This window comes from Peromyscus californicus, unplaced genomic scaffold, assembly GCF_007827085.1.
Source record: "Peromyscus californicus insignis strain IS unplaced genomic scaffold, ASM782708v3 Scaffold_12__1_contigs__length_115047231, whole genome shotgun sequence".
Taxonomy (NCBI): Eukaryota; Metazoa; Chordata; class Mammalia; order Rodentia; family Cricetidae; genus Peromyscus; species Peromyscus californicus.
This window is the reverse complement of record NW_026294413.1, coordinates 91404295-91427588: the sequence shown is the minus strand read 5'-3', so window position 1 is coordinate 91427588 and position 23294 is coordinate 91404295. Positions and strand designations below refer to the sequence as shown.

Below are 23294 nucleotides of genomic sequence, written 5' to 3'. Positions count from 1 at the left end.
GGTGGGATCTGCGTCCAGCTTTTAAGGTGAGTACATAGTCACCAGCACACACTGATGACCCTGAACTATGCATATGCAGTCATGTAGCTGGAGTGAGGGCAGAATCCTAACATTGCAGACTTTTTGCTTATTATAAAAAAGCAAGTGAATAGGAATAGGGGCATCGTTTCTCCTGGAAAAACTGCTTCCAGCTGACTTCGTGGGCGTTGGTTGCCTCTGGGGGGGTGGTAAGGAAGGGAGCCTTCCGAGATAGACAGGCGTCCTGGGATGGTGGGCTGTCCTGCTGTCCTGGAACCGTCCATCCCTCTTGACTTGGCACTCTGGCCGCTTTTGTGTCTGACAGGATGCTGGTAAGACAGAAAAGGCCTGAAGTAGATCCGTCGTGTAGCTGGAGTGAGGGGAGGGTCCTAATAGCTTCACCACAGCAATAGTAGCCCTAACAAACACAATTTCCCCCGTTTCTGGAGACAGACTCTCATGTAGTCCAGAGTGGCCTTTAACTTGCTATATGCCGAGGTTGGCCTTCTACATCGTAAGTGCTGGGATTATTTATAGGTGAGTATAGCCACAATGCCTGATTGTCTTTGAGACACTTTTCTTACTACATACCCCAGCAAGACCTCAGACTTAGTGCTCTTCCTGCTTCAACCTCTTGAGTGCTGAAATTGTGTACAAGACCAAATGCTCTGTTCATCCTTAAGAATAAATTTTTCACCTGGACTTTAATCCCATCACTCAGGAGGCAGAGGCAGGTGGATCCCTGAATTTGAGGTCAGCCTGGTCTACCAGTGCTACACAGAGAAACTGTCCATCTCCCCTCCTCAAAAAAAAAAAAAAAAAAAAAGAATAATTTTCGTGCTGGGCAAGGTGACGCACTCCTTTAATCCTGGTACTCGGGAGACAGTGGCAGGCATATCTGTTAGTTCAAGGCCAGCCTGGGCTACAGAGTGAGTTCCAGGACAGCCAGCACTATGTAGAGAGACTCTGTCTTAAAAAATAAAGAAAGAAAAGAATAAATTTTTCAACTAAAATAATATCACTAAAGTTTAAGCGTAAAACTACTATAAAATCTGTGGCTTTTGTTATTACTGGGTTCTGATAACAACTCCCAGAATGTTGGTTTATTTGCTGCCAAGAAGGCTCAGTAGATCAGGGCACTTGCTGCCAAGCCTCACAACCTGAATTTGATTCCTGGAGCCCATGTAATGGAGAAGAGAACCAACTCCTGCAAGTTGTCTTCTGACCTCCACACTGTGACACATGTACATATATGCACAGAATAAATAATACATAAATAGATGTAAAAAAAATAACTCCTAGCTTCATTCTAATATGATTTTAGATGATTGAAAACAATCTCTGTATTTTTCTCCATTTCAAAGAGAAATAAATATGTTCTCCTACTGGTGTTAAGGTGTATTTTTCAACTGGTAATCTTAATCTCTTCTTCCTCTGAATATTTAAGAATACCTTCTATAATCAGTATGTAGAAAGTAAAAATATTTTAATTAATGTTTTCTGTAGGCTTATACAAGCCCATTTCCCTTTTTTTTAAATAATTTATTTTTATTTTATGTGCATTGGTGTTCTGCCCGTATGCATGTCTGTGTGAGGGTGTCAGATCTTGTAGTTACAGACAGATGTAAATTGCCATGTGGGTGCTGGGAATTGAACTCATGACCTCTGGAAGAGTAGTCAGTGCTCTTAACCACTGAGCCATCTCTCCAGTCCCACAATCCCATTTCTTATGAGCTAGAAGACAAAGTGAAATTCTTTCATCTCAGGCTGTATGTTTCCTCACTTATAAAACAGAAATAATAGTGTATTTTTACACCAATTTTTTAATATTTGTATACTTAAAGTGTGTGTGTATGCGTTCATGCATGTGGAGGTTAAAGGACAACTTGCAGGATTGGGTCTCTTCTTCCACCATGTGTATCCAGAGATCAAACTGAACTCATCAGTGAAATGAAGCATGAAAAGGTCACAGTCATCACAAGACCCAGTATTAGTTTTAGAGCTTTATTGGGGGGGCAAAGACAAGAGAACCAGGCCTGGGGAGGGAAGCACATGCAGAAGAGAGACGGAAGATGGGGGGGGAGCAGAACAAAGAGAGAGAAGGCAGGGTCGGAGTCACGGCTCTTTAAGGCACAGATGGGCTTACAGAGCCACGCCACGCATGCGCAGATTGTGTGACCGTGCTGCGCATACGTGATCACCAGCGCACAGTGATGACTAAGACGCAAGACCCTTTGCTTAACCACTGAACTGCGAATGTGCAGTCATGCAGCTGGCGTGAGGGCAGAATTGTAACAATCAGACTTGCCAGCAAGCTGTTTTTCCCAGTAGGCCATCTCACTGGCCTGAAAATAATAGTGTTTATCTTATAGGGTTGTGAGGATTAAATGACTGGCATATATGAACTATTTCAAAATTTTACCTAAAACATATTTATAATACTTAAAAATGTTAACTGAAGTTATATCTTTCATATTTCACTGTATTATGAATCCTGTTTTCATTATACATTTTTATTTGCTTTGCTTTTTGTCTATAAAAAAGTGACTGTAAAATATCAACACTGAGTTGGAATTTACCACATAGTGAACACTTTTGAAAACATAAAACTAGAATGCTTTTGTTAAATATCTTTGTGCTTTTTTTCCCTCCTAGTTAAAGGAATAAAATAACAAGTATAGGTATGCTATGTAATCAGTTTTAGACTGTGCAACAGACCTATAAGGTGTAGATAATATTGTCCTCATTTTCAGTTGAGGAAGTAAAGGCTCAAGAAAGTTAGCAACTTGTCCAAATTCTTGTTTCAAGAGTCAGAGCTGAGATTCTTTGATTAATGTTGCTGTGGTTCTGGGGTCTGCATACATACATGCTTTCTCATCCTTTTTCCAATGTTTCCAGATTATTAGAAATTCCTCAGGATTACTAAATGGTTCATGCTTTAAAAAAAAAATCATAAAATTAAAGAAACAAGCTGGGCATGTAGCACATCCCTATAATCCCAGCACGTGGGAGGCTGAGATGGGAGGACCACAAGTTCAAAACCATTCTGGGATTTTTAGGTGACATAAAATGCCTGTCCTAAAACAAGGTAGCAAAATTATAGACTCAAATACCCCGATAACTATTGATGCCCATATAGCGTGAAAAGTTTTACAGGGTTAATACAAACTTGGAACATTTGTTATAGTATATGTACAGAAGGCATACCAAATAGTGCTGAAGGATTAGGAGCGCAAAAGTTTCTTTCCTTTGTATAGTTTAACTACCACAAGATTTTAGAGATTAAATGATATCATTTAACCAGGAAGAAAATAGCACATCAGTAAGTCATTGTTTTTTGCGTTTGGAATTTCTTCTGAACTATAGAAATGTACAGCCAGCCAGCCTGATTATCTTAATTCAAGAAAATAGCTAACAATATTGATTACAAGTAATTATAAACAAATGAAGACAGTGGTTTTTTTTTTTAAATGACTTATAATGACTAAAGATGGGAGGTTTTGGGGTTTCATAAAATCAAAAGCATCGATGCGAGGTGAAAGTTTGAATGTTAAACTTGGGAAGCATATTGTGACTATTCCACTTGGGATTATAGTGCCCATGGTTGAATCATTTAATCTCCTATGTTTTAATTTTTCTACTTGTAGAATAGGAATGTTAAGATTATACTTTACAACGCCATACAGAATTTGTATAAATAGTAAGTGTGGGGAATTTTGTATGTTTTTGGTTTGATATACAGTTGGTACACATTTGTTATACATAAAAATAAAAAGCCAGTTAATACTTTGAAAAGCTGGTTTACCTCCAGAAGACTTGATTCTTGAGTAATATTTATAAAATGTATTTAAGAAGATATCTAAAGTACAACTGAGGGATGCATATTCTGATACAGCATAGTAATTAAACTTCGTTGTTGTTGTTGTTGTTACATTATTTCAGAGTAAAGATGGGAAAACCCCACTACACATGACTGCTCTCCACGGTAGATTCTCCAGATCACAAACCATTATCCAGAGTGGTAAAAAGTATTTCTGTTTGTTTCCTTTATTTCTTCAATGTAGTTTTTTGTTTTTTGTTCTTAATCTACTCAGTGAATGGCACTGTGGAATTGCCATAGCAGTGTGTATACTATTAAGATTTTATTTCAGATCTCTCGATATCAGCAGAGGATAAAATACCACGAATATATATGATTCATAGTTACTTCTATTCTTCTGAATTATTAATTTCATTTCTTCTCTTTTGAGTAGATAGGAAGGGAGGAGTCTCCCTACATAGCTTTGGCTGGCCTTCAATTCACGTTCCTTTTACACCACCTTGTCCAGCTATGAATTTTATTTCTATAGCAATTAGTGTTGACCTTTTTTTCCCAAATATTGCTAATTGGAAAACTGCCTTTCTACGTGTTATATATTAATATTTGCTTTGTTACATTTTTCATTTTTCCCTGTTTGAATGCTTTGAAATGAACTCTTTTTAGGGTTTTAGGTTATTTTCTGCACTTTATTCTCATGTGTTTGAATTATTACTAAGTAAATTAAACTTTTAAATAAAATAATTTTTATGGCTATTAATGTAAATCTGTATTTCTTAGACCATGTTCTAAAGGACTGTTTGTTAATAGTCCCTAATATATAATTTTTTAAAGGCTTTGTTGTTCTTTTTAAGATTTTATTTATTTTTATTTCATGTATATGAATATTTGCCTGAATGTATGTCTATGCACCACATGCATGTGGTGCCGATGATGATCAGAAGAAGGTGTTAGATTCCCTGGGACTCATGTTACAGACAGTTGTAAACTTTGATATAAGTGCTGGGAAGTGAACCCAGGTCTTCTAGAAGAATATGCTATGCTCTTAACCAATGAGCCATCTCTCCAGCCCCTTGTTGGCATTTAAAAAAAAAAAAATTATTTTATGTGTATATGGTGAATTGTGTATGAGAAAGAGAGCAAGAAAAAAAAGGCATACAAATGCTATAGTGTTCATGTGGGGATCAGGGGACAACATCAGATGTTAGTTCTTGCCTTCTGCCTTGTTTAAGATAGAGTTTTATGATGTTAGCTGCAGACTGGTCAGCCCACAGGCTTCTGGGGATTCTTTCATTCCCACCTCCTAACTCATTATTTGGGCATTTGACTTACAGATGGGCACTACCATACCCAACTTTATGTGAGTTCTGTTCCTCATATTTAATAGCAGGCATTTTACCCACTGAGCCATCTCCCCAAGAACCCTTTATTAGTTTTTTTGTTGCTAGAGTTCTGCAAGGGAAAATAATAATAATAATAGATTCATGATCCAAAGATTTATAAAGTACTGTGTATGAGCAGTCGACTTCATGAAGCACAGTACTGCTCTAAAGTGCTGCTCTAAAGCAGTGTCTTTAGCATAGTGGTCTTTAGACTCATTGTACCCTAGAACCCTTATCTTAGTTTAAAATATGTTTAAATCCTATGTTCAATTCACAAAACTTTTAAATATGCAATTGTTAACCCCAAGTAAATATACTGTGAATGAAATTAGTTAGAATTTCTATATCTAGCCAGTGGTGGTGGCGGCGGCGGCGGCGGCGGCGGCGGCGGCGCATGCCTTTAATCCCAGCACTCAGGAGGCAGAGGCAGGCGGATCTTTGTGAGTTCGAGGCCAGCCTGGTCTACAGAGCAAGATCCAGGAAAGGCACAAAGCTACACAGAGAAGTCCTGTCTCGAAAAACCAAAAAAAAAAAAAAAAAAAAAAAAAAAAAAAAAAAAAAAGAAAATATTTTCTGTATCTATTAGTCTATGCTTAAGCAGCATATTACGTTGCATTTTACAGTATTGGCCAATCTGTATATAATCTAGTATCTGACACTGTGTTCTTTATTGTAGGAGCTGTAATTGACTGTGAAGATAAGAATGGAAACACCCCTTTGCATATAGCAGCCCGGTATGGCCATGAGCTGCTAATCAACACTCTTATTACAAGTGGTGCTGACACTGCAAAGTAAGTAGGACTTACAGAGGTGGTGATCACTGTCTGGGGAATCACAGAAACAGGTGGATGGGTTTTTTTTTCTAGAAATTTCCAGTGGGAGCATGGGTTTCATCTTCAACATTGTAGGAACTGGCTTGTTTGTTTGCTTTTTTTCTTATCTTTTATTTTGACACTGGTAGATTGCATATGTTTTATGTATAATTTTGTTTGATTAGCCAGCATGGCATATTTTTATATTTCTGTTCCCTTTTTCTCCAACATAAATAGTACACAGTTTTGATAAGAAATTTAACTTTTATGATCCCTTTGTTTTTAGTCTAGAAGTTACAGATATTGTACACACCAAGTGCTTTTCTTGGACCATCTGTAGACAGTGGTTTCAGACTGTGCTGTGCAGAGCTCAAGGAGTCCCTAGTTGCTGATGCAAAGGGATCCCTAACCTCATACATATTAAAGTTACCCTATAAATTTTTAAAATACAAATTATTTTGTGTATGTTCTACAAAAGTCAAAACCATAATGAAATTGGTGTTTCTGATTCTTATATGTCACTTTATATGTATTAATGGACAAAGTATAAACGTTTTATGTATTCATAGATGATAATGCTATTGTACACGTGGTCTTTGCAATTTAAAAATGTACATCGTTGATTTAGCAATGTGTGTAGAGGCTTAAGATTTTTCAGATTTCTACAGATAGCTCTAGTTTACTGTATGGGGTTTATTTTACTATATAAGGATACATAAAATATTCTCAATTATTTATAATTAAGTTGATTTCAAGTTTTCACCATTACAGAATGACTGAGATGAACATTCTTGAGCACAGCATCTTGCAGAAATGGTTTTAAATGGGAAGGTGAGGTGGGGAAGAAGTTTTGCTCCCTGAGCAAATACCTAGAAACGTTAACCCAAAGGTGGTGTTGAGCATCTGACATTTAGAATATAGAGCTTATAAATACACAATGAGTCTTGCTGGGTGGTGGTGGTGGTGGTGGTGGTGGTGGTGGTGCACACCTTTAATCCCCAGCCCTTGGAAGGCAGAGGCTGGTGGGTTTCTGTGAATTCGAGGACAGCCACGGCTATCCAGAGAAACCCTGTTTGAAAAAAAAAAAAAGGAGACAGTGAGTCCAGAATGTGATAGTACTGAGGTTAGAAAGACAAGCTTTGGGAAAATATAGCTGGGTAGTTAGTTATGCCACTTTTTAATGACTGGCCAGATTTTTGTCTAAAGTATTAAGAGATTTCTATTCAACTAATTTTTACGTAATGTTTTTATAATATATTTATATTATTGTATTTTCATGTGTTTAATGAAGTTTCTGTCCTGTTAATTTAAGGCGTGGTATACATGGAATGTTCCCACTCCATTTGGCAGCCTTAAGTGGTTTTTCAGACTGCTGCAGGAAACTTCTTTCTTCAGGTAAGTGGAACCTTCACAAATCAGTTTGTATGTGCTTGCTCACATGTTCTCTCTCAGCCTTCCTGCCTCTTCCCTCTCCTCTGTGGTCACAGTTATCAGCTCTGAGAATTCTTTGTGTAGCTTTGCACCTTCCCAGGAACTCACTATGTAGCCCAGGCTGGCCTTGAACTCACAGAGATCCGCCTGCCTCTGCCTCCCAGTGCTAGGATTAAAGGCGTGAGCCAGCACCGCCCGGTTCAAAATGTTTTATTCTTATAAGTAATTCCCTATGTTAGTTGGTGACATGGGGTGTGGACTGTCTGTAGAGCAGCTTCTATCTAGTGATGGTAGTCTTCTTAACTTGTCCTAGAAACAAAATACCTTAATTGGCATGTTTCATTGGTTTGAGTCTTCATTTTGAGAGTTAAAGTCATAATATGAATATCTTATAGGCTTATGAAATTATTAATTCATTACCAATACATAGTTGAAAATGCTATAACTATAGTTGACATGGATTTTTGTCAGTATTACTGCTAACTATGATTAAGTACGATCAATGAATTACTGACTATAGGATTTAATTGTTTTTAAATTACTTTCTATTTCGCAGTATATAAGTAAGTTAAATATTAACACTCATGTTTACTGAAAATTAATGAGGTTTCATTGAAAATACATAGTGAGACAGACACTCTTCTGAGGTTAGGAGGGTTTTTGTTGGCGGGGGTGTGCAATACATTTTTATGTGAGTAACTTTATTGTTGTTGTTTTATTTAAGTTTGTATCAACAAGTATTCATGTGAAACTGTCCATTCCTACTTTGCATGAAAGGGAATATGAAAATCTCTCCCCAGTATTAAGAATAGCCACATGGAACAAAGTACATGTCTTTTTTTTTTTTTTTTTTTTTTTGGAAGGGAGGGAGATGATGAGTGGAGAGTCTGTAAAGTCCAGGCTGACCTTGAACTTGCAATTCTCTTGTTTCTGCTTCCCAATTGCTCAGATGACAGGTGTGTACCATCATGCCTGGCAAAAAATGCTTTATTGAGATATCTGTGTACTATACACTTGTAAGTTCACTTATTTATTGTATACAGTTCAGTATTTATAATATGTTCATGTGGGTATATAACCATAAATTAACATCCATTGGGGAACATTTTTAATTCCCATCAAAGAAATGCCATTAGCATAATGTGGTGTATTAGTCATCACTCCTGGGTAATTTCTATAGAATTACCTAACAAAATCTTTTATGGTGGGCCTTTTACACTTCATGACCTTAAGGGTTCTGTTTGTGCCTGTTATTCATTTCTTTTTTCTTGTTGACTATTATCCCTGTTGCACCTTACAATCTTTTAGAAATTGCAGTGGTTTTGTTTGCTTTTTTGATTTTAACAGGTTTTATACCATTTGCCAAGGCTAGCCAAGACTCCTGACTTTGTCTTAGTGATCTTCCTGCCTTAGTCTTCTGTGTAGCTGGGAATTTGAGATTGAAGGTGTGAGCCATCACTCCTGGCATAGCTTTTCAAACAAGCAATATAACACTTGTAAAATTGCCAAACCTTTAGTGGAATTTTTTGTAATATTGTGCATTACTAGTGTTCTTTCTTTATTCATTTTGTACTTGTTATGAATATGTAGGTTTGCTTGAGATTGAAAAGAACAATGTGATATATGACATTTTTTGATAATACTATCTTAAAATACATCTATAATATTATATAAGTGAGAAGATATATATTCATTCTTACAGGATTTGACATAGATACCCCAGATGATTTTGGCAGGACCTGTCTGCATGCAGCTGCAGCTGGAGGGTATGTTAATACTATTTTTATTTCTTTTATGGAAGTCAGTGTTATGCAGTTAGTATCCCAAGAGCACCTGGGTTCATTCCAGAGAGAAAGACACACAGGCAAACATCAGTCATGGAGGCTATCTCTTTGTCCCTCTATGTTAGTTCTGAGTCCCCACAAAATAGAAACTGAAACATACCTGGAATTTAACAAAAGAAAGTTCAGGGCAGCAAAAATTGCTTCCCGGCACCTGCCTCCCCTGTCGCGCCCCCCCCCTCCCCCATTCTTTTTTCAACTAAGTCATAAATATTAAGTTGGAAAGAACCTACAAAAAAATCCTACAAATGGAAGTGTTAATTTTTATAAGGGAAAATAATTCCTAAACAAAGAAAAATGTTTATGAAATGATGAGAGTATTCAAAATACTGAAACTATTGTGAATTATTGTGAATGTTCTAAATAATATGTACTTTGCTGTAAATGGTTCTTTAAAAATTGTATCTTCAGAGGAAAAAAAAGTTGATGAAATAGTTATGTCTTGGCTCAGAAGAAGAAATGTTGTGATTAGAACATTGTAGACTAAATTTCATTTATATTATTTTAGTTTGTGTGTGTGTGTGTGTGTGTGTGTGTGTGTGTGTGTGTGTGTATCCTGATGTGTGTGTGTGTGTGTGTGTGTGTGTGTGTGTGTGTGTGTGTGTGTGTGTGTCCTGATTTTTGAGACAGAGTCTTGCTATGTAGCCAAGGGTGGCTTAACACTCAGTCCCCAACCTCAGCCTCTGAAGTGCTGGAACTATAGGCACACAACACTCTCCTTGTTAGGATTATGTTTTAAGAAGCTCTCTAGGGAAAGCTAGTCAGTTCTACTGAATGACCAGAACTTCTGGTCTCTGAAAGCTTTTTCTTACCTTAATGCTTTTGAAAACTTAGATTTGTGCTAAGCCATTTAATTCATGATTTATCAAAAAGGACATTTTTGTAAGCACTTTATTTCTAATGATAATTCCTTAATATTTCCTGGTTATTTCAAAGAACAAGTCTGCTGAACCAAGACTGCCAGCAGGCAAGTCTAAGTTAGAGAGATGAATTGAGAGCACATGCGACTCACTCCCTTGTTCTTCTAAGGTCACCAGAGTTTTAGTTAAAACCTAATCTGTATGCAACTTGCCTGCAGAAGTCAACAGGCACAGTTTTCATTCTAATGTACAAAGATGTTCAGGTTTATAAAAATTAAGTTATAATAAGCATGTGAGCATGTCCTACAATTTTAACCAACTTTCAGTCTGAATAGGAGACAGTGGGGTAAATTGACTTATTATATGTTTTAAGGGTACAGGAATGTTTTGTTGTTTTTAGTTCATTTTAACTGAGTATTTTAACACTCCTTAAATTTAAGACATTTAAATACAAGTGTTGGTTTCCTACAAATCTCTTAAGATCTTTTACAAAGTGATCTTCCTTTTTTACAGTAAAATAATTCATGTTTATTTCCTATGTGGCAGTCTGTATACACATAACTTTTTAAAGTGCTAAATATAATGAATTTTTAATGTTTTATTCTTCATAAAATATAAAGTAATCCTCATTTAAAAATATTCATTTATGCTTATTTAAGCCTACCATTTTTATCATAAAATCATTGATAATTATACTTTTAAACTTTCTTTTTTCCTAACTAGAAATTTGGAGTGCCTAAACCTTCTGCTGAATACTGGTGCAGACTTCAACAAAAAGGATAAATTTGGGAGGTAATCTGTGATACAGTTCCTCTTTAAAGCTAGGTTAAATTTGCCTACTTAATGGCTTGCTTGACCTTTAACTGACTTCTGAAATTTAACTTTGTATTACACAGCATCTTTGGAGTTGTAATCAGGATGAGTTGAGTCTGAAGTAGAGCTAGGGTTGTGGCTCATCTTCCCAAATGCACAAGATTAGGTTTGATCCCTAACATTGCCAAAAGGAAAAGAAAAAGAGCACACCAGTGTACACCAGCCAGCTGAAGTCAGTGGGTTCTAAGTGTTTGTTCTTAACCCCAGTCTTTTAATTGGGTTCCCCCTACAGTCCTAGCTACCTCTGTCCTGCCCCCCTAATTTTTTAAAGAATTTATTTTTTATGTAGGTGTTTTGCCTGATTGTATACTCATGGAGGCCAAAAGAGGACCATCAAATCCCCATGGAACTGGAGTTACAGATCATTGTGAACTCATCATGTGAAGGCTGAGCATTGAACCCAGGTCCTCTGGAAAAGCCAGCCTTTTTTTTTTTTTTTAAAAGATTTATTTATTATGTACACAGAAGAGGGTGCCAGATCTCATTACAGATGGTTATGAGCCACCATGTGGGTGCTGGGAATTGAACTCAGGACCTCTTGAAGAGCAGTCGGTGCTCTTAACCTCTGAGCCATCTCTCCAGCCCCCAGCCAGTGCTCTTAACTGCTGAGCCATCCCTCTAGCTCCATTCCTATCCTTATTGATATTAATTGTCCTTTTCCCATAATTATGGCATAGAAATGTAAACCTTTCTTGTCCCAAAGTGCCTTCAAAAAATTCATAGTACCTAGAATTTTTCTAAGTCATTCTTTTGTGAAAGTTCATACTTCTCATACCTGCTTCCCACTACTAAAAGGAAAGAATAGGTTACAGATATATGTGTGATTCCCCCCCCACACACACTATTATACACATCCGTATTACGTACTGAATACAGTCTGCAAATAAAAGGACAAAATCTCATTGTCTAACCTTATTGCTACTAGCATTTATAGTAATAGCAGTTGAAGTTTCTATTATCTGTTTCTACTTATAGCAGGATTAGACTCACAAAGTACATTAAAACCATTCAAGAAAGAATTAAATGCAGTTTGAATTTATTTGAAAGATGTAGATGACAGTATAAGCTATATATGTCAGCAGGTAAAAACTATGTAAGACTGTGTGATGAGAAGAGTGTAAATCAGAAGGAAATGTGTGTCTGTGTGTGTGTATTGGTGCATATGATAGTACCAATGCAGACGAAAAAGAAAGGATTGTGTATGGTAGGAGGTAAGAAATGAATAGAAGAAAACTATGTTTGACCCCCATAATACTTTAAAAAATAGATTGAGCTCATAAATCTAATAGAGGGAACAAATGGCCCACAAAATGAAATTTAAAACTAAATTTTTTTTTTTTTTTTTTTGGTTTTTCGAGACAGGGTCTCTCTGTGTAGCTTTGCGCCTCTCCTGGAACTCACTTGGTAGCCCAGGCTGGCCTCGAACTCACAGAGATCCGCCTGGCTCTGCCTCCCGAGTGCTGGGATTAAAGGCGTGCGCCACCACCGCCCGGCTAAAATTTAAAACTAAATTTTTATTTGTAGTAATTTGCACATTTCATGCAACAAATAGTAAAGAAGGTTTTTGAAGCATATTCTAATAGAGTTTAAAGGCTTTGTATTTCCAGGGTTAACTGCATTTTAAAAATCTCTATAATCGCTGGGCATCATGGCACATGCTTTTAATTCTAGCATTGGGGAGGTAGATCTGTGTGAGTTCTATACCAGCCAGTGCTACATAGTGAGACCCTGTCTCAAACTAATAAACAGACAACACTATAATATCCTATAAAGCAAAATAATGTTTTGGTATCGTTTTCCTGATAAAGGTATTAGAGGGGGAAAAATAGACTGTAAGGAACTCTGAAATGAACTTAACTATAATTTTTGTTTTTCGTTTAATGAAATCATAGAATCATCTTAATTTTATCATTCTAAAATAGTTACTTCTATGTTTAGTAGCATTCTGTGTGATTTTAGTAATCAGAGAGAAAGTAGCTATGATTACTAAGTCTTTAGAGATTGAAACGGTACATTAGCTCCTCTGAACAGGAAGTTAGTCTGTAAAACTGCACCTAGCTTATGCTTGAGAACGCTGGTATTACTGCTGAGGCCTGTGTGGAGTTTTAATAACCACTTCAGTGTGCGTCTTGTGTTTTTCTTTTGCTTTTATTACTCAAGACATGGACTATGGAGCATTTTTGTTAGTGTATGTAAGGCAAACTTTATTAAAATGAAACTTTTTAGGTTTCTAAGCAGAATATAGAGGTTGTGATTGACTTGAGACTATTGTAACTAAATGTGTGGAATAAGGGTCCGCTATGCTTATGTTTACAAATGTATATTCCTGGCTTTTGTATTTCCTGTGTTAATTCGGTCACAAAAGATCTCCACTGCACTATGCTGCCGCCAACTGCAATTACCAGTGCCTGTTTGCTCTTGTGGGGTCAGGAGCAAGCGTGAATGACCTTGATGAAAGAGGCTGCACACCCCTGCACTATGCAGCTACGTCAGACACAGACGGCAAGTGAGTACATGGGGGCAGGAGAAGAGGGTTGTTGTTTCTGTAAACTGGCATCTTCATATGGGGACTGTTCTACTGCAAATGTGTATTTCCTTTTTATATTTTGATTATCATTCCCTGAATCCACAGTTTGTAAAATAAAGACCTTTCATAATTATTATTAAATCCTAGCTGTTGCTGTCTCCCAAGCATCTGGCCCTTACTTGAAAAATCTGATAGAAGATGATCTTTTCTTATTCTTCCTACAGAACAGTGTTTGTTTGTTGTTTGGTTTTTGGTTTTTGGTTTTTGATTACAGGGTTTCTCTGTGTAGCCTTAGCTGTCCTGGAGCTCACTCTGTAGACCAGTGTGGCCTCAGACTAATTGATTTGCATGCCTCTGCTTCCTGAGTGCTGAGATTGACATATAGTAGGTCCAGATTGCTTAAATAAATATTATTAGATAGCAGACCAAGTACATGTTGGTCAAAAGTGATGGGTGAGAAGAAAAGAGTAAGTGATATAAACTGGCATAAGAAATCCTATTACCAGATCCATTTGTAGTGCCTCAGTATAATATTTGCCTTCTTAGACTAAAATAAACTCAGTGAAAACAGCAAATTAGATCTTCATGTTTCTAGTTTTCCCCATGTGTGAGTCAGCAAAGAGTAAAAATGTTAAGAATAACGATTCCTAGGGAAAGATGCTTTAAAAAAAAATAGTTCTGGGAAGTTACATTTAACATAAAAGTCTATCTTTTGTTTTTCACTTTTTTAATCCTTTTTTAAAATGCATGTAATCCGCTGGGTGGTGGTGGCACACGCCTTTAATCCCAGCACTCAGGAGGCAGAGTCAGGCGAATCTCTGTGAGTTCGAGGCCAGCCTGGACTAAAGAGTGAGTTCCAGGAAAGGCGCAAAGCTACACAAAGAAACCCTGTCTCAAAAAAAAAATCATGTAATTCAGGCTGGGGAGATGGCTCAGTAAATAAAGCACTTGGCCTCAGAACTTATGTAAATCCAGATTAGTAGTAGACATCTGAAATTCAAACACTTGTACATTGTGATGGGAATCAGATACAGAAGAATCCCTGGAAGTTCCCTAGCCAGCTAGACTGAGGTACATAGCCACAAACCACAGGAAACCTGTCTCTATGATAGAAGTGAGGTCTGACACCCAAGGTTGTCTTCTGACTTCCACATACCTCCTATGACTCACACAACCATGTCCAAATACATGTGCATACACACACAAAAGTTTTACTATTTATTGTGAATGTATATTATGTATGTAGATATGGACATACATGCCACAGTGCACATAAGTAAGTCAAGATAATTTTCAGGAGTCTATTTTCCTTCTACTTGGGGACCAGACAATTGAACTCAAATTATCAGGCAATTCCTGCTTGAAAGGATGCTATTTGCTACCATTGAGAGTATTATAATGTATAGAAGTTCTGAAAGTAATTCCTGAGAGGCCTAACTGGTTTTAAGCTGTTCAGCAGTAAGGGAATAGGTTTAGAAACTGGGAAAATGGATTTGTAGGTAAGAATGCTTGCTGTGCCAGCATGAGAATGTGAGTTAGGATTCCTAGCACCCATGTAAAAAAAGTTAGACATGGCTGCACACACCTGTAAGCAGCACTGGGGTTAGGGGCAGAGATGGGTGGATCACTGGAGCTTGCTGGCCACCAGCCTAGCTGAAAAATGGCAAATTCAGCGAGAAATCTGTCTCAAAGGAATAAGGCAGAGAGTAGTAAAGTGTCCTCCTCTGGTCTCTGCATATGCATGGGTGTGCACCTTGTGTGCACATCCATAAATTGAAAAAAACAGAAATAAAGGTTAGCCTCAGAATGTGCGTACCTATACATAGACACACATATAATTTAAAATATTTTTTTAAACTAGAGAGCTAAGTTATCAAGAACTGTAACCTAACTCTGACTATCTTATGAGTGTATATTGACCCATATTATCTGAATAAGTAAATAATACCTCCTACACCCCCCCCCACACACACCCTCTATGTGAATAAGTAAATAATACCTCCTACGCACACACGCACGCATGCACTCACGCACACTCGCCTTGATATGATCTCACAGGAGGGAGTGGGGTTGGCAGTAAGTCAGTACTCAAAGACCTTTTGGGGCCAAGTTTTAACAAGTAATGAAGACCATAAATATCTGATGTGCAAATGTATCTGAAATATATAATAGCCCTATTGTATGAAATCAGTGGTCATTTAGACTTCCCAAATAGTTATGTAAAAAAGCCCTTTCACGTTAAAAGCCTGACAAAATTAACAAAAAACACAAGCAATTATATCTTGGATAGAATACTTACATTATGTAATCATGCATATAAAAATTTTAATGACAAGAGAACAATTACCAGGATATAATCATTTATTTAAAATGTAGGTGGAAAGGCAAGGCATGGTAAGAGGCAGAGGCAGGAAGATTGGATTAGCCTGGTCTATGTAAAGAGTTTTAGGACAGCCAGATCTACATAGAGAGACCCCATCCCAATTAAATAAATAAACAAAATGTAGGTGAATAAGTATATAAAAATATATTCAATACTAAAAATATAAAATCTAATGTGAAGCTCCAGCTTTCATTCCCAATGGTTATTCTTTTGTGTGTGTGTGTGGTTTGTTTGTTTGTTTGTTTGTTTTTCCGAGACAGGGTTTTTCTGTGTAGCTTTGCACCTTTCCTGGAACTCGCTTTGGAGACCAGGCTGGCCTCAAACTCACAGGGATTCGCCTGCCTCTGCCTCCCAAGTGCTGGGATTAAAGGCGTGCACCACCACCATCCAGCCCAAATGGTTATTTATTTTTTTTTTAAGATTTATTTATTTATTATGTATACAGAAGAGGGCGTCAGATCTCATTACAGATGGTTGTGAGCCACCATGTGGTTGCTGGGAATTGAACTCAGGACCTCTGGAAGAACAGTCAGTGCTTTTAACTTCTGAGCCATCTCTCCAGCCCCCAAATGGTTATTCTTACTGTATAGTGTAGGCAGACTTTTCTGTCCTGCCAGCCACTCCCCAAATAACCACACAGAGACTTACTATTAATTATAAATGCTCGGCTGATAACTCAAGCTTGTTTTTAGCTAGCTCTTATAACTTAAATTAACCCATTTCTATTAATCTATGTGCTGCCCTGAGGCTCTTTTACCTCATGTATGTACTTCGCATCCTGTTAGCTTTGCATCCATGGCGTCTCCTTGAGACTTCTCAGACTCCTCTCCTTCTTCCCAGCATTCTCTTAGTCTGGTTCTCCTGCCTAATCTTATCCAGCCTAGCGACATATATTATCCTGCCTAGTGACATATATTCATTCACACAGTGTAAAGGCATTCTACAGTATAGAAAAATTTATTCAGTTTTATAGTATTTCTTTAGATCTGGTTAATTTTGGCATGTGATTTGTGTGCGTGATTTTTTTTTATAATAAAGTATTTAAATGTAAAATTTGGAATTGTCATTTTGCTGTTATTGTATGTAGGTGCCTGGAATACTTACTAAGAAATGATGCAAATCCTGGGATCCGGGACAAGCAAGGATACAATGCAGTTCATTACTCAGCTGCATATGGCCACCGTCTGTGTCTTCAACTGGTAAGACTTCTGAGTTCTCATGACAGGACTAGTGTGAGTTTTTAGTTTAGTAACATAACTAAAATGAAACTAAATGGTCCAGGAAACATTTAGTTTTATTCTTTAACATTTTCATACTCCATTTACTTCTTAAATCCATAGTTCCTTCAGTAACATAACTCTCATTCTTTATTTTCCTTTTGAAAAAGGAAAAAAAAATCGAATCACTGATCCTAATGTGGTAGGACATACCTATTTATAATCCTAGTCCTTAAGAAGCTAAGGCAGGAATACTCTAAGTTCTGGGCTATGATGAGATGTTGTCTAAATGATGGAGCATTTAATCTCTTGAGAGGGAGAGTCAGGCACAGTGGTGCATACCTGCAGTCCTACTTGGGAGGCTGAGGAAGGACACTGGCTTGAGTCCAGTACAACATAATGAGACACTGCCTCAAAAACTGATTAGTCTCTGAAGAAGGCTTCTAAAATCATTGTGTTTCTTAAGACACTCACACATATCGAGCCTGGCCTCAAAGTAGCTGTGTAACTGAGGATGACCTTGAATTTTTGAGCCTCCACGTCCTGGTCCTGAATCCTGAGCATGCACCATCATACCTAATTTAGGTGGTGCTGGGGATTTAGTTCATATGAGCATACTACCAACTGAGCTATACACTACCAGCCTTCAAATCCTCATATTATTCAACATCTAGGTCTATTGCATTTATTCTACCCTTTTAAATAAATGTTTTCCATATATATTTTTTAAAGCTGTAACCATGTCTTACTTGAAAAAAAAAAATAAAAGCCTCTGAGAGAGTTAGGTTTCCCTCATATGTTTAGAGAACTCTGCAAGGTCCTCTTATTTCCCAGTTCTTCTTAATAAAGGATAATCTGCTTCTACAAAGGAAGCTTGGATTCCAACTGTGGTCTTGTCCTGGAATATACATACCATTCAGAACCCTACTTTGCCAAACTGAAGAGAAGGAATGAATTAAAATATACTACTGTGTGACAACCGGTTCAGGTTAAAGCTTCCTTTATAGACATGTACATTAAGCATTGCTTCCCTTCAGTAGGAAAGAAAACTCAAGGAAGGTATATAAGAAGGTCAACATATTTAATATAGCATTTCATGTACTACTATAAAAATAACCCATAATTTCATAGGTCACTATGCATCTTTAGAATAAAATTTAGGCTTCGTATATAGATTTGTTGTCTACTGTAGTGTCTAATTACCTGTGTAAAAGACTTCTTTTCTGGAGACAAAGAAAGCATGGGTTTAAAACAGGAACTAACAAAGCCCTATATCAATAAAGATATCAAATGGTCCCATAGCCATTCAGTCCCAAATAAACACACAGAGACATATTAATTATAAACTGCTCAGGCTTGTAACTAACTAGCTCTTATGCTTAAATTAACACATAATTCATTCTTTCTTTCTTTTTTTTTTGTTTTTTGTTTGTTTGTTTGTTTTTTGTTTTTCAAGACAGAGTTTCTCTGTGTGGTTTTGGTGCCTGTCCTGAACTCACTCTGTAGACTAAGCTGGACTCAAACTCACAGAGATCCACCTGCCTCTGCCTCCCAAGTGCTGGGATTAAAGGCTTGCACCACCACCGCCCAGCTATAATTCTTGTCTATGTTTAGCCACATGGCTTGGTACCTTTTCTTGGTCCAACATTCTCATCCTACTTTCTCTGTGCTGGCTGGAAACTCCATCTCTGCCTTTCCTCCAGCTTCTCCTAGTTTGGACACCCCATCTACACTTCCTGCCTGGCTACTGGCCAACAGCATTTTATTAAACCAATAAAAGTAACAAATCTTTACAGTGTACAAGTAACTTCATAAAAATGTCTTTTTTTTTTTTTATTTCAGATTGCAAGTGAAACTCCTTTGGATGTTGTAAGTATTAATTGATTCCCCTCTAACATTCAAAAGTTTTTTCTTTATTCTCGTTAGAACTAAAATTAGACATGTTTTCACATAGTACCCCTGAGACAAAAGACAGTAACAAGAATATGTGTTCAGGAAGAGGAGGTATTTACCTGATGGGAGAATGTTTCCCCAAACATCTGATTAATAAAGCTCAGAGTCATCAATTCTTACTATACTTTTGTGATATCCTGTTCTGTGAGCTTGCTGAGTTATTGACATACTCTAAAATGGAGTGAGGGATAGGAGAGATAACGACTAATGATATATGTAAAAGTATCATTTCTAAAATTTTTAAATGCCTCTCCTTTTTTCAGTTGATGGAAACCTCGGGAACAGACATGCTGAGTGATTCAGATAATAGAGCAACAATAAGCCCTTTACATTTGGCTGTAAGTACTGCCTTCATAGCCAACTTGATGACTGCTTCACTCCAGATCTCTAGTATCTGCTTGTGTTGACTCAGACTAGTACCCTAGACATTTGATTGGTGTAGTAATTACCATGGAATTACAACTTGAAAAACTTGTTTAATCCAGAAACTTCTTTAGTGCATTCCTGGTTATCTACTTCTCACTTTCCTTTAACTGGTGGTCCTTGGCTTCCTCAAGCTCTGCTTTTAAGTGAGGGAATCAGACATGAATTTAAAAATGTGCTGCCCTAATAAAAGGACTGTAGTTTGTTAAGCAGATTATATAAACCACACACTTTCTGTAATCCAGCAGTTGTTGGCTTGCTTGTGGACATGGGTGCTGGCTAACTGTAGTCAGTGCCACTTCACTTGCTCGTTGCTATATGATTTGGGGACATGCTCCATAATTTCCCATCCATTTTCAGATTCCTCTGACAAGGAGATTAAGAAATATTAAGTAAAATCCATCTTAGCTCTTCTGTACTGAAAGAATTTATTTTTTAAACAAATTTGGGTAGAGGACTTTGATCATCAAGAGACCAAGATTTATCTCTAGCTATTTATGTGGTGTTAAGAATAGTACTTCATTTAACAGGATCACTAAAAGTTCAGTAATCCATTTATTTCTTTTCATGTATTCTGTAACTTTTTATCTTAATATTCTCCTTACATATGGTCAAACACTGACATACTGAATCAATCTTTCTACCCCTTGTACTTCTCCCCCACCATAGTACTACTTTCTAGTTATCTAAATAAGTAAGACTATGCCTGGCTTAGTTAAGGTTTCTATTGCTGTGATAAACCAAAAGCTAATGGGGAAATGTCTTAGTCACTGTTGCTATTGCTGTGATGAGACCCCATAACCAAGGCAGTTTGTAGAAGAAAGCATTTAATTGAGAATTTGCTTACAGATTCAAAGGGTTAGTCGATGAGCCATCGTGGCAGGGAGCATGGCGACAGGCAGGCAGTCAGTCAGTCATGGCACTGAAGCAGTAGCTAAGAGCTTGTGTACTGATCTGCAGCCAGAGAAAGGGCAAGACTGGGCCTGGTGTGGGCTTTACCTCCTCCAGCTAGACCATAACTCCTAATCTTTCCTTAGTAGTCCACCAACTGGGAAACGAGCTTTAAAGCATCTGAGTCTGCTGGGGCTATTCTCATTTAAAACACCACAGAGAGGAAAGGGTTATTTTGTTTATACTTCCACAGTTCATTATTGAAGGCAATCAGGGCAGGAACTCAAACAGGAGCAATCTGGAGGTGGGAGCAGATGCGAAGGCAAGGAGGAATGCTGCTTACTGGCTTTCACCTTTAGCTTGTTCAGCCTGCTTTCTTAGAACCCAGGACCCCCAGCCCAGGGAGGGCTGGACCCACCCACAATGGGCTTGGCCCTCAAACATCAATCACTGATTAAGAAAATGCCCTCCAGGCTTACCTATGGCCAGATCTTACTGGTACTTTCTCAGTTGAGGCTTACTCCTCTCAAGATAACTCTAGCTTGGGTCAAGTTGACACAAAACCTAGCTAGCACAGTGTATTCTGAAGCTTTCTGCTTCCTTGTCTCCTTTATCAGACTTGAATTCTAAGTACTAGGTCTGAAAATGTGAAGTCAGGATGGAGAAAGTAGCTGTTTCACTATTGGTGACAAGAAAGGAACTTGGAGCAGATGACTAGGCATTTCTGGCCTTGTCCCCGTCACTCAACCACTCATTTCTTGAGTATTTGCCAGGTGCTAGTTTCGCCCTCTGGTGAGAGTCAACAAATTAGCAACAGTGGTTTCTGAAAGTCTTGCAGTCTGTCATAGGACTATCTTACTAACTTATTGGTGTGACTTTTCTGTCCCCAGTTTGACAAGTTCTTCCCTCCCTCTTCTCCCCTTCCTTACTCATAGGGTCTTGGTGCTTTGTCGGCTCGGCTAGCCTTAACTCACAGTCCTTAACTTAGCCTCCCATGTGCTGCAAATATAGCCATGTACACATGAAATGTCCTCTTATGCGTTTTCTTAGAGTATTGTTCAATAGTGTTAGAGCTCTAGAACTTTTTTTTTTTTTTAAAGGTTTATTTATTTATTATGTATACAGTGTTCTGTCTGCATGTCTGCCTGCAGGCCAGAAGAGGGCACTAGATCTCATTACAGATGGCTGTGAGCCACCATGTGGTTGCTGGGAATTGAACTCAGGACCTTTGGAAGAACAGCCAGTGTTCTTAACCTCTGAGCCATCTCTCCAGCCCAGAGCTCTAGAACTTTTATGTCTTAAAAATTGAAACTGTAAATTCGTTAAAACAACAGCTGTACTTTCCCCTCCCTCTAGCTAGTATCATAAATTTGACTAATTTCTTTTTTCTTTTTTTTTTTTTTTTTGTGGTGTACATAGGACCCCACACTTTATTAAAGAGTGGGGGCTGAGGAGATAACTCAGTCAGTAAAATGCTGGTAATGCAAGCATGAGGACCAGAGTTCAGATCCCCTGAGCCCATGTGAAAAGCAAGGCATGCTTGTAACCCCAGCCTTGGTGTTTGGGGTGTCAGGCAGTGACTAGAGGATCCCTGAAGTTCATCGTCAGTCAGCCTAGCCGAATCAATGAGCTCCGCGTTCAGTTGGAGATCTTGTCTCAAAACAATGAAAGTGAAAGCCAGCCAGGGTAGGACACGCCTTTGATCCCAGCACTCAGGAGGCAGAGGCAGGCAGATCTCTATGAGGTCAAGGCCAGCCTGGTCTACATAGCAAGTCCTGGTCCAGGCAAGCCTGCATAGCAAAACCTTGTCTCAACAAAACAAGCAAAAGAATGAGAAGAGCAATTGAGAAAAGATATTCTACACCCATCTAAGGCTTTCACAGACATGTGCATCCATGTGCATGCACAACTACTGCTACACACACACAATACCACCCACATATGTACACACAGCAATAAAGCACATTTGCATACTAACGAGATAGTTGTGCTTGTTTATTTTTACATAAATTTTAACCAAATATTTATTTTTCAGAGTTGTTGACTAATTTCTATATGCCACATTTAAGTGGAATCATACAGTATTTCCCTTCTGAATTTTTTTTGAGTGTCTTATTTCATTTAACATACTTTCCCCAAAGTTCATCCCTATGCAGTTCTTTCACTTTTGAGCTTATATATGCACACTGCAGTTTATATTCAATCAGCTTATCAATGGACACTTAATGTTGCTTCATCCTTTGGCTATGTAAGTGCTGCTGTGTTAGTTTTTCTAAACTGAAATGGACATAGTTTTGCAATTTAATAACTAAATTCAGTGAAATGTGATTATATTGCCATTTTAACATTTTATATATAATCCTAAGAGGATTTCAGAAATTAGTTGAAATAGCTTTTTTTTTCCTTTTTATTACTAATTTAAACTCACGTTTTCAGACAACCTGATACAGCGGACACTGGAGTAAGGCTTAAGCAAAGTGTTATTTCTTCCTAATGTTGGTGCTAGACATACAGGCTTTTTCCTTTGGTCCTATAGAGGAAGTGATGAGAAGAGCCCTATAACAAAGCATCATGATTCCTGGTCTTCATTTTCTTTCCTCTTTATTTATTTTTTTAAATACTATCTTCTGTGTGTCCAAATGAGATTCTTCAAAGCTCATTCTTAATATTACCAAATAAAATTGGGTGTGATCCTAAAATGAATTCTATTGTCTACACTCACTTGATCTTCGAGATAGTTAAGCTTGTAGATAAACTTTCAATCCAGACATCAGCAAAGCCTTGCTTTCTCTTTGCTTGTACTTTCTGACTTTTTCTTTCCTCAGTCCATCTCCTAAATGATTTTGATTCTGTCCTACCTTTACAT

General features: G+C 37.6%; 1 protein-coding gene across 6 annotated transcripts in view; it reads left to right on the top strand.

Moving 5' to 3' along the window:
• Window positions 1–23294, top strand: part of Ankrd28 (ankyrin repeat domain 28) — a 147959-nt gene that overhangs the window by 105803 nt on the left and 18862 nt on the right. For all 6 annotated transcript variants that reach the window (XM_052733872.1, XM_052733871.1, XM_052733874.1 and 3 more), the window contains 9 exons: window positions 3961–4039; window positions 5894–6008; window positions 7342–7424; window positions 9163–9226; window positions 10885–10953; window positions 13400–13540; window positions 17032–17143; window positions 19004–19030; window positions 19378–19452. In XM_052733872.1, coding sequence (XP_052589832.1) covers window positions 3961–4039; window positions 5894–6008; window positions 7342–7424; window positions 9163–9226; window positions 10885–10953; window positions 13400–13540; window positions 17032–17143; window positions 19004–19030; window positions 19378–19452 — 765 coding nt within the window. The remainder of the gene's footprint in view (window positions 1–3960; window positions 4040–5893; window positions 6009–7341; window positions 7425–9162; window positions 9227–10884; window positions 10954–13399; window positions 13541–17031; window positions 17144–19003; window positions 19031–19377; window positions 19453–23294) is intronic.